The sequence below is a fragment of the Pagrus major genome, chromosome 9, assembly GCF_040436345.1.
Source record: "Pagrus major chromosome 9, Pma_NU_1.0".
Taxonomy (NCBI): domain Eukaryota; kingdom Metazoa; phylum Chordata; class Actinopteri; order Spariformes; family Sparidae; genus Pagrus; species Pagrus major.
Genome location: NC_133223.1, coordinates 28,476,842 through 28,489,336, shown reverse-complemented (window position 1 = coordinate 28,489,336; position 12,495 = coordinate 28,476,842). Strand labels below are relative to the sequence as shown.

The following is a 12,495-nucleotide window of genomic DNA, read 5'->3' as shown; positions in this document are numbered from 1 at the left end:
AGTCACTGACCCCTTAGATGATTTTTTTGAAAATGAATCATCCGCTTTGACCTTCACAGTCACAAGACGTGAACCTAAATTAACGCCTGTCGAAAGATCTCGGAGCCAGTTCACCAACATGAAAACATCAAATGTGGGAATGTGAGGTCACGACCCTGCATCTTCAAACACATGATACGTTTCCTTTTGTTTTGCCTAAAGCGTATTCTGTGTGCCAATCGCATACTACATGCAAACTGTAAGCAGGTCATCTCACTGGAAAAGTGCCAAAATAAAGAAAAGGTCACAGAAGTATCTATCTGTACAAAAAAATAGGGTTCGACTGATGATGCTTTTTCAGGGCCGATGCCAATTATTAGAAATCAAGGAGATTGATATGTATATATATCATATAGTGTGGTATAGTAGGTAGCAAAAAACTGGAGATAAACTGGAGTGGAGGTGGTTTATATGTTCTTTTCTCTGTGTGGTTTGCTCTTTCGGCTCCATATCTCAAGCTAGTTGCTCCATCGGATCAACGAGATCAAGGAGCAAACTAACTTATATACGTATATTTGTATTCTTTTGTCTGTCTTCATCAGAAAAAATATAGGTTGCGTGCAGGTTATTACAGTCATCCATACAGCTGAGAAGGAGGAAGTGAGTAGAAGTAGTATAAAGACAGAAAAGTAAAGGGTGGAGGCTGGTGAAGGCACAATAATCCAAATTTAAACTATCCCGTGTGAAACCAGAAGTTAAGATCTTTTACTGTGTTAAAGTAATGCAGGCAATGTAGTGGTTTTAACCCAGACCACAGTGTTTCTCTAAACATAATCAGGTAGTTTTCTTCCGGTAAGTGTGTTTCTGGTGCGTCGCAGTGATCATGTTGTTTTGGAAATGCGAATTATGTCGTTTTGGGAGATGCAGACGGTCGACCTTTCCAGTCGTTAAGGTGATGAGGATGTTGTTCAGTCTCTGGGAATTTATCATTTATTCGTGTGTGCCAAGAGAGGTCACCGTCTCAGATGACTGAGAGAACATTCTGTTCAACAAAGTTCAATTTTGTTTTTCCCTCTCTCATTACCAATTTTCCACTGTTCCCCGCCCTAATGCAACAAAGTAAACAAACTAAACTACTTGAAGTCACAAAATTCCACAAATTTTAAGGGATGTTAAAATTTAGTTGTCAACACTGAAGCCACTGTGCTATACTGGGAAAAAAAAATTAATCACACACCATTGAGAAGAACACTGACTGGACTGAGGAAGGGGAAATAAAGTTGTTTACTGTGGTCTTGCTCTGGAAAAATGCCAGAATAAAGTGTTTCTCTGAATGTAGCATGAGATGCTGAAAAGAGCGCTTCATGTAACATCGCTGTCATGGTCTGTTTTTACACAAGACACAAAAAACATTCTTGTTCGAACCCTGAAATAAGCTTGAAAAGCGCTGCTTGTTGCGTCGGAGAAAAGGGTCTTTGTGCCTTTCTCTTTCTAAAGATACACCAAACCATGCACACACACACTGCCGTACACCATCACATGTCTTGAAAAGGACCTTGCACACAACACCACAAACAAACAATTTAGAGAAAGTCTGGACATGTGACTGGACAGCCCGGCCTACTGGCACACAGACACCTCTGCTGTTACTGCGGTGACATTTCCACCTCAATCTCCACATGTTCCCGCTGCCGGAGCCGGAGCCATTCAAGGGCCCGTTAATGGACTTCTGCCGGCTGCCTATCACTGAGTCAGCGAGTGCTCGGCTCAAGCCCCGCAAACACTGTCTTAGCCGAAGCAGTGATTCACATACGCCTCGGAAACAGGCATCATCGCCTCACCAGCGGATTCACTCATTCACAACTAAGCACATTATTCAGAACATGACTCACTAATTGGTAGATTCTGCAAGAATTCCCTGGTGGGCGTCAGGGAATTTGAAGTATATGCTCATCCGTTTGGATTCATCATCATAGGATTACACACATTACATAGGCCAAAACTAATTACACATGTTCAAATGAAAATAGAGCCACGAGCAGTGATACAGAGTTCAAACCACAAGGAAGCAGCTCTGATGAACTGAAATGAAAGCAGCAAGCAGCAACGAGCAGGTTTCAGGCTTTGCAAGGCAGCACGTGGTCACTTCAGCTAGTTTACTTCTGTTTAAATGTGTGAGACAGTGTGCAGCATGCAGCTACGTGCTCCCCTTTTTATGTGAATGGAAGCTGGTGTTGTCGTTCAGGATACAGCAATGGATGACGCTCACATTACATGTTTATGAGCTGACTTTCTTATCAGGGGGCTGGAGGGGACGGTGATGGAGTTATGCGAGGAAGTTGGGTGGGCCAGTGATTGCAGTTTGAGACAGAGTTTGAACATTTGTAAGTGTGAAACCACTGGATGTTTCGACAAAGGACCACAGTATTTCAACATTTGTAAGCTTTACCTCAGGGCAAAAGCCATGTTTGTGGTGAAAAACACAGATATTTATGATGGGAAGTTGGGACATCTCTGTGTTGGAGCAGCTCGGCTTGCTGTGGCAGTCGGTGTAACCGATGTTACAGAATGGTGGGGTTTACACCGATTATATGACATTGGTTGGGTTGGCCAATTTTTTGCAAAGCCCCGCCCTTGGTGACACTTTTGATTGATGGCAGCCATGTTTTTTGGACAGATTTTGCCCATTTATTACAGAATTGTGTATCTCAGCCTTGGAAGGCTGCATAACAAATTTGGTGTTGACAGAGTCGAAAATCCAACAAATGCTGTTCACATTTTTGCAAATACACAAAATCCATCATGGCGGACTTTTATGGTCCAAGAGACATTTTTGTTGAGCACATTGATTGGGATATATGTAATACATTTTAACTCAATCAGTCTGTTGATTCTAGCGGTCGATTGCAGTCATATATCTTGGAAGGCATCTGCACGTAATGTCCAATTAAGGAGCCAAGTTTCTGACTTGTTCCAATTTGAGCTCTGGCAGAAGACGAGCAATAACAATAAAGCAGCACAAGCTCAATGTGCTTCTTCCCCTTCAGGGTTTGAGCTCTAATAAAAATTAGAGGGGGGGGGGGGGGAGTCCCCACCTGCTTTTGTATGTGTAACAAAATTTAATGAGCTGCTAACACAATGAAAAGTTGCATATGAAAATGTTATATGTGTCATTAGATTAGGCAAATTGATTCAGTCACTGTGGTCATTTTCAAATAGAACGCTCTGGATTCAATTCACAGCAGCGTACGCGACAAGAACTGGGCGTCGAAAGGAGAAATAAAAGTGTTGTACGCTGCTAAAAACGGTGTCTTCATTAAAACAGACAGCTTCTGCTCAATCATCAGGATGAAAATTAAGCACGTTTTATTTCTACGACTGCCTATAGAGTAAATTAACCGCTGGCAAACCTTTCATGGCCGAGCTTATTTAAGTTTACAGCAGTCCGAGCGGCACTGCTCATCTCCGCAGCACAGCTAATGAAGTGGCTGACCTTCTCCGACTGGAGACGCCTACTCAACAGCTTAAACACCAAACTATATCAGCAAACAGGAATCCCAATTATGTTAGATAATTACACCCAGTGATTTTTTTTTTCTTTCCAGCCATTGCAAGGATAAAAAAAAAAAAAAACAATAGCGGTTGCCATCAATGAAAAGAGTAGCCTAGGGAGGAATATTCTCAGGAAAAAAGTTGTCATTAAAGAAATGGGTATTCTCTACATATGAATGATAGTCGACAACAAACCATGCAGCTGTATGAATATAAAAGAATCCCAGGAAAGTACAAGACAGAGCCTAATTATTCATTGATGTGAAGCAGATGGGGTTCTGGCTCTGTTGATAGTATTATCCTGCTTGTACCACGGCTACTTGCCGGCAATTCAAATATAGTTTATTCATATTCTGAGAAAGAGTGTCCAGATTTAATCAAGACTGACCAGAGTCAGCAAAAAAATAGTACAACTACAAACACACTAATGGCGCACTCACACTGGGACTGTGAGTGCAGGCCAGTTCACTTTACATTTGTTTACCTTCTCAAAAGGAGTGTATTTCCATGCAATCATCATCATCATGGAGAGCAGCAATTGCAGTGGAGAGGATTGTGTGCACTGGATATATCTTTAAAAGATAGCAAAATATGGAGATTACTGAGTCTTTCAGTAGCTCCATGTCTCCTCCCTCCTCTATCAACAGTCTCAGCATCAGAAATAAATACGTAGGAGGAAACGCAGACAACCAATCTGTTACTAATCCTGCGGTATATGCTTGTAGACATATACATTTTTAAAGAAGATGCATGTTCACACCCTGACAGAGAAGCATCTGGTTTGGGGATGTTTTCCCACCAAGCCGAGCAGATAACCAATAAACTGAAACGCACATCACAATGGGACAGTTAAAAAGGTGTGTTGTAACCAATATACAGGTACGTCATTAACAATTCCACTGGCAGTCATTCAACAACATATCAGGCCATCAAATATACAGAAACCCAACACAGCCACTACCAACCTGTACCAAATATATTACACTTTAGTACCAACTTAAATAACTTTTGCAATCATTATTCATAGTAAAGTGTAGCGAGACGCTTACCGGTGGTGATGTTCTTTTACATTTACATTAGCTTTTTACTTCAGCCGATTATATTCAGGCTTCAAAAACATAAGTGGTGTTCATCTGAGAGGATTATGCTGCTGAACAAAAACATGTATCATAAACCAAAGAGCTTATTTTCTTTTTGTCTTTTGCCAGGGCGACGCTAACGTCCGGGGTTAGGAGGCGACGACAAGTCATCTCTGCAGCACCCTACTGCCATCCCGAGACCCCCTGCTGCTAGCGTGGCTAAAAAATGTATCTTGTAACTGTAAGACTGACTCTTATTCAGTGAAAGGGTTTTGGTAATACAACTGTCACTGAGAGAAATTACATTTCATGCATTGTTGGTGAATTCAGAGCTGGTAGCATATCATTTGTAAGTGTGCTCTTTCATGTATTGTAGAAATTAGTCATACAGTATTTATTTGAAAAAAATAAAAAAGTGGCTTCAGTGGATCCCTTACAGAACAAATTCAAGTGCTCTTTGAAGAAGATGAAAGAAAACAATATGTCAACACAATTCAGATGATGTGTGATTCAGTCATTCCATTTTCTGCTTCGTTGAGCATGCCTCTCGGCTTCGCGTTACAGTAACTACCTATGACAATTTGGCGCGTATTTATATTTCATGCCTTTTGACATTTATTTAAACATTACATAACAAAAGGTCACAGCTGTCAAGCTTCTTTTGACTTCCTGTTTAACACTCACAAATGTTTGAACAAGCTGTATAATGAACTTGTTCAAACTCTCTCCATTGCTCTACAGGCCTCTTGGCCAAATGCGATCTTCTGTTCCTTGGGAGGACATCGTCTGGCATGATGAAACCTTCGTCTGCTCAAACAGAATACTTGTCACTGTCATTGTGCTTACGCTTGTTACACTAAACTTGAGAAAATTACGTCAGTCCGTCACCTCTAGCGATTTTTTCATCATGCCTTTTTCTTGTAATTCCTTTGAAGTGATGCATCGCTCTGTAATTACTGAATCCCGTCCACTGGAAGCATTTGCATATATTGATAATTATAATATTTAAGCCATGAAAATTTGTACAATGCTCAAATTGGATTACATTTCTGGCATCCTAGCTGTACATTTGCTTTTTATCGTCCTGTTTACCAACATATAAATGTGCTGGAAATATTCAGCCGTGTTACCTATTTACTTGAGTGTTTTCTCTTCGTGTTAATGTCCAGTGTGTGCTTCAGGGTCGCGCTGGTGTCAGTGCTGCTCTTTGTGCGTGTGTTCGAGTGTATTTCGCTTGTGTATACACCTGCGTAGGCGCCGTAATGTTAATGTACATACCAGCAGGACAGGCGCCTTCTGACATAATAAGCACTTCAGATTGCTGCTTGCAGGCATCCCTGCGCAGGAAGCACTCGTTCTGGTAGTTCTGATTGTTGGAGCCGCACACTGGGGCATAGTCGTTGTTGCACTGCGGAGAGGAGAAAACAGGAGAAGACAGGTGAGCATTAAGAGCTGAGGCAGGCAAATAAATGGCATCTGAAAAGCACATGTAGGTTGTGTCCTCAAATAAGCTTCGACACTAAGATTTTCAGGACAAACACCAGCTGTAGGAGACAAGGCTGAGAAGCCAGCAACTGGAGCTCGAGACTGTGTTTCAATATTTGTAAAGGTGACACCACTGGATATTTTTAACAGCGCCAAGGAACATCTCCAGCTTTGTTTGTGGCGACCACAGCAGGTATTTTCAAGCCAAAAAAATAGTTTTCCTCACCCTAACCAAGAGGCTTGTGTGCCTGAACCAAACCAGACCATCAGAACAGCCATTTTACAAAGTTTAACATATCTGTGGTTTCCAGAAATGTATGTTGCCCAACATGAATCTTGGCAATTGGGTTGAGAGGACTTATTTTGTCACTGTGGAGCGGACATTTCAAATGGAACAAGAGAGATATTCTCAACTGCAAACATAATCCACCCATTAATATTGAAATAATACACTTAAAAAAAGGAAAATCAAAATTAACATGCAGCTACTTGAATCACACCATGCACTTGTTTCAGCCTTTAAAAGAGCCCTGTATGTAAATGATATAAAAATGCCATCTCATTTGCATTCATAACACTTTCCTGTCGTTACTTGGAGACATCCATCTGTCAGATGTTGCTGTATGGCACATGGAAATGCACAGAGAGAAAACTGTTGATTAAAATACCTTTATGACAGACACCATCAGGAGCCCTGTCATTGCAAATTTAGCACTTCAGGGGCCTCAATTGAACATTGCTGGTTGCACCTTTTAAATGTAAAGCATTGAGCTGTTTAATATATTCTGTTAGTGTAAAATTATAATTTTGTTTGTTATGCAATATCCCTGATGGATTAGATAATAACTAAGGAAAATGACCTGTTATTTACAAGTCAAAAACAAATATCAGCTGCTTTTTTTACTTTATCTTATTAAAACAGTCCTTTGACAGATCCATGCGTTAATTTGGAAACGTGCAGTCTGGTGCAGAAGCAGAATATAAGGGTGTACATCTGTTTGTCACTGGCTATCCACATTTAGTTACACAGAGCAGCTGGACACGTGTCTCGCCAGCCTTGTGCTTGATTACAGAATCATCACATTCTGAAAAGGCCCTGGAAATATTGGATGGGGTCCTACAAGAACACAAAAAACGAATATGATGTAAGTCCATGCCCCAATCAGGATTACGCAACATTTGAATCAGAAGCTGATGACACATTTGATCAAACCACGCCCACGCCATCACGAAGAGTCTTAAACTCAACCTCCAGATGTTTTCTTTCTGCTTGTTGTTGCATTTTTAGTCGTTTACTTGCATTCTTTCGATTTCTCTACACTTGTTTTAAATCATTCATCTTCACGCTACATATAACTTTAGAAAAATGGCCACCATCTTGAGCTGCTCACCTCTGCTGCTCCACTGGAGCATTTGCAGGTTAAGTGACTTGCTCAAGGGCACTGAGCGAAATAGCTCCTAAGCTATGGGAGAACATTACTCATTCATTTCCCCACACGGTTTGTTGGCTTCGGAGCAACTCGAGATTTTTCAGATGACTGATGACACCAGAGCGCCGAGTCTTAGTTTTCATTTTTTAGGCTGCGGAGGAGAGATACTCATTTGATTTGATATTGATTCGCCCGTGCTACACCGCAGGAATAACAAACGTGATTATTCAATTGAGAAATATTCCTCCCCGTTCCCTGGGAAGAAGGAACGGCCATCAGAGGGTCCAGAGAAATTGTCCATCCGTAGTCACAGCCCATAACCTGATTAAACTTTAAAGTGCTGAAGAATGGGCATCGTGTGAAAATGCTGTTTCTGCTGGGCGTGACATCACAAGGACAAGGGGCGCGTTTGAGAGTCCCCACAGGAACGAGGCTAAGGAGCTCATGGCTCTTTGTCTACACTTCTGTTCCCCTCTAAGTCTCTAATGGATTGACCTGGAATCTGATCTCTCCGGGCCTGTCTGTGCCCTCGAAGAAAATGACATGGCTCTCGCAAAAGGACATTTAAGGATGGAGAGACATTAACTCATACAGTATGTAAGATTGTGTATGTTTACAGGCACATGACAATGAAACATCCACAATAAACCAGTTAAACTTGGGACAATGCATCTTTGTCATTCTAATTTAAGATTTCAAGATTCAATATTCGGATACTTCTGTATCGGTTGTCAGACGGCAGCAGGGTGAACAGACTGTGGCTGAGATGGGTGTTGTCTTTTTGTATTTAGTGTAGTTTAGTTTAATTTGGTTGGGTTTAGGTGTTTTTTAGTATATCATATACATTTTGGCAGCCCGGTGTAGACCCGCTGGTCCACCGTGTCATTATCGCATTTTACATCACCTGCCCGTAAAAACAACACCATCTTATTGTGTCATCAGGTTAGCAATGACAGACTTTCAAAATAGAGGTGCAAAAACTACTTTGCTATAGAGCCAGGAAAATATCGTGGTGGCTTAAAATAATTACTATTATTTATATTCAAGGTGCTGGTACTGCACCTTGACACACGCACGTACTTTTCACACCTAGGCAATGCAAACCTAAGCTTGGATTTTAACCTGTTCGACAGTGGTTGACAAAGTGAATATATTTAACGTCACGTTAAGGCCTGTTGTGACACACGGAAAGACTTCGCCTCCTCTAAGCCACTTAACGAGGACTTGTTTTAAAGGTCAGTTTAGCAGATCACACAATACAGGTAGCGTGGGAACGTGAGGAGGACAGAACATAACACTGGTATTAAGGTTTATAGGCTTAGGTTTAGGTTAAGGTTTATTTTATTTATATTCAAATAATAAGGAAATGAAAAAACTGGGGAAAAACTTTAAGTATGACTTTTGGGAACCCCACTGTACTCATATTTATACTCTATATACTATACAGTAGTGATATATATTAATCTCTAAAGTTGCGTGAGATGTGCCTATCAAAGGGTGAACTCCACAAACTGTGAAAGAACACGCTGTCTCTTATGACTGAGTGTCTTATCTTTACAATCTTTTTTTTTTTTTTTTCACAAATAAACTTAATCAACTGGGAACATTTGCCTTCAGCGATCCAACGCTTGCATGTAAAGTTGCTTAAAGTTGTGTCAAAGAGAATTTGTTCTTGGCAGTTTCTCTCTCGCCCAAAAGTAAACGAACCAAAAACTGTTCGACATATGGTTTGGGAGACGGTGGCTGCTCCCGAACAGGGATCATATCACTATTTTACACTTGTTCTGACAAGAGAAAGAAAAATATGGAAATGAGAGCGACTAAAGTGAGAGTTAGGCTGTATTAAAACACGTCAGCATGCTGTAGGGAATTACAAATATTTAGCAACTTTTCTGTTGTCCAGCGCGGACAGACGTCGTTAAGAAAAGGGCCTGAAAACAGCAGTGTGAACGGACATCGTTTTCACTCATGAGCTGCATTTTCAAATTGAGCTGGCTTAGAGTGGATGTCATCTGAGACACACAGACAAACACAAGGTCTGATGGCCTCAAGGAGATGAGCAGAAATAACCACGCCATCGATTCAAGAGCCCTGGAGCATCATAACGATCAAGTGTGAACAGTGTTTTTGACCAGCTGGGGGGATGGCAGAATATACACAAAAGAGAGCAAAAGGGAGGAGGAGGAAACTGCGTACTGGCTCTTGATCAAAGGGACTGAGATGCAGGAAGGAAAGAGGCTGTAGAAGAGAAGAGGAGAGGCAAACTTGATGAGTGAAATTGGTCTTAGGGGGGGAGAAGAAGTCAGTGGAAATGGATGAGAGTGAGGCAGAAGCAGAAGCAGAGGGGTAATCAAAGTAAAGTAAAAATACAGAAGTGAGATGGAGACGGCTAGCGAGAGAGCGACGAAGCCCTGGCTCAACAAACTTGGCACGAAAAAAAAGAGCCACAGTGCCTGAAGAAACCGCAGCAACAAAAAAAGAGAACATCATAAAATAAAATAAAAAAAAGAAGAAATGGGGACACAGACAGAGACAGAGAGAGGGAGAGGAATAGAAAATCCCCTCAAAGGAGAGCGGGAGAGAATGAAAAAATGGCAACCCCACAAAGGCGCTTGGAATAGCTTTCTGCAGGGCCCGCGCTTTTTTGCCATCCTCTATCCTTCCCCTCTGCCTCCCCCCACCACCACCCTCCTTCCCCCTTACTCTCACACATTCTCCCATCTGGCTCAGGCTGTTCTTAACCTGGGGACTCTCACTTTATGCCAGGCGTGATGCAACGGAAGGGAAAGCTGCCCGGCAGAACCCTGCGGGTGTCTTTTAAGAGTGCCTTCTATTTCAGAGAAAACTCCCCACCCCATCTCTTGATCTTCCCCAGCGTTTGGATCTCACCCCTGCAGGAAAGAGAGAGGAGTGATGAGAGGACGGGTGATTCAAAAAAAAAACCTCCGTCTCCCTGAGAGGAAGTGCAAGACGGAGGCTGCAGCTGTGTCTCACCTAGATACAGCCATAGGTGGGTATAAAGGAGGATCCTGCTTCGTATCAGCCTATTAAAGCTTGTTGAGTGTATCCCTCCAAAAGTCAAGTCGAGTCGATCGGAAGAAATTTAGTTGTCATCTATTTTTATAATTGATTGATCCTTTAGCCAAGTCAAGTCAAATCAAGTCAAGATTCATTTATTTGTCCCGCGGGTGATTTGTCTTGGACAAGAGGCTGCCACATAGAAATACATCGTCAAGTCATTTCTCAAGCATAAATGTCAAACTTTGTCTTTGGGTTCTGGACTGTCAGTCGGACAAAAGATGCATGTAAAGACGTCACTGGTCTATTCAAAATTGTGACGAGCGCTCGTCACACACATTTAAAAAGGATAGTTCGGGTCTTTTGATGTGGGGTTGTATGAGGCACTTATCCCTACTCAGTGCATTACCTGCAGTAGATGACCGTCAGCTCTCTGCCTGTGAGGAGAAACTTGGCACTTTATGTTGCCATCAAACAGCCTTTTTTCCTTTGGCACTACATTTCCTCAACTGAACAACGTCTGTATTCCTGCACACAAGCAGAATGCAGTGCCAAAGGAAAGGGCTGTTTGACGGCGACGTAAAGCTCCAAAATTGATCAAAACATACCGTACACTTAAACTTATTTTAGACGGCTAAAATACATGTTGACGCTGGTCCAATTCAAAGCAGTACAAGGCTCTGCTTCCCTGTCGGTGCTACGCGCTGCTTTTCCACAGCTGACAGTCGTCTACTGCAGGTAATACACTGGATAAGTACCTCATACAACCCACATCAAAAGACCCCAACTATTACTTTAAGACTCAACGATTACTCCAATACTTTTTAGTAATCGTTTATATTATACAATATATAAATAGAGTAATCACTAACTAATAATCTGAATCTGCAAACTTACTAGAAACTAAAATTCAGGAGTGGAAATTACCTGGATTATAAAATGCGTTGATATTCTGGCCTTGGCTGGACAATAAAGTTGTAAAGACAGGTCGCTCTCACGCTTTGAACTGTGGGCGGACATCAGGTTAATGTGACTTATGGTGGGAGGTACGCCGGTGGGAGGCAGAGATCAGCAGCGAGTGATAAAAAACCATTCCAGTATTTTGAAAGGGGAGGATCTCGGGGCACGTATCGAACTTGCTGAGAAAAAAGGACGAGACGAGACACACACGGAACTGGAGGGCTGCCGGTTTAAGACCTGAGCACTGCCCCTGAGCAAGGCACCAAACCCCTAGCCCCAGCTCCTCGCAGCCCCCTTGCTCTGACGCCTCTCAATTAATGCATGTGTATAGGTCCTGTATGGAAATAGATTAACAGTATGTCTTCTTCTTCTAACAACATGTTAGCTGTTTTCAACTGAAGCCTGCAGCGTGATGACAAAGTAGCCGATGAAAACTGATGATGTCATATGTTGAGATGCATCGAGAATCGTTGACAGCTGAATCGTAATTGCATAGAAGAAGAAATTGTTAAAACCAATAAATATCAGTTAACTGAATCCTTGATTAATACTCAGTCTTGGTAGACTGACTGACAACCAGACAAGACACAAGACACTGCAAACCCCTTCACCTTTCCTGGATCTTGAAACCAGCCTTGTTGAAAAAACTCTTTTCTCCCAAGTTCTTATTTATCCATTAGGGAGAGGGTGAACTCAGGTTACAGACTTGTAATTCTTTACAAAGCACATGACCATGTTAGACACAAAGGCATTCCTTGTTATAGCCATTGTCCGGGCGCTGCAGCTTTGATCCTCGGACGGCTTCATAACTGGCAGCGTGTGATGTCGGCACTCTGCAAATACAAGCCTCGTCAGCTGCTGCACTTTACTGTAAGTCTGCCGGGTGACTGTCAGCTAAATGTAAATGAAAAGAGATAGAGGTGTCAAATAATATCGGAGATAGGCGTCTGAGAGATGGGGCCATTTGAGGGGAAGAATCGGGAGGAGGAAAA

The 12,495-nt window shown here is 42.0% G+C and overlaps 1 protein-coding gene across 2 annotated transcripts in view; it reads right to left on the bottom strand.

Annotated features, from left to right (window-relative positions):
• tmeff2a (transmembrane protein with EGF-like and two follistatin-like domains 2a) overlaps nt 1-12,495 on the bottom strand; it is a 118,129-nt gene that overhangs the window by 65,688 nt on the left and 39,946 nt on the right. For both annotated transcript variants that reach the window (XM_073473695.1, XM_073473697.1), the window contains exon 3: nt 5,889-6,018. In XM_073473695.1, the coding sequence (XP_073329796.1) occupies nt 5,889-6,018 (130 nt within the window). The remainder of the gene's footprint in view (nt 1-5,888; nt 6,019-12,495) is intronic.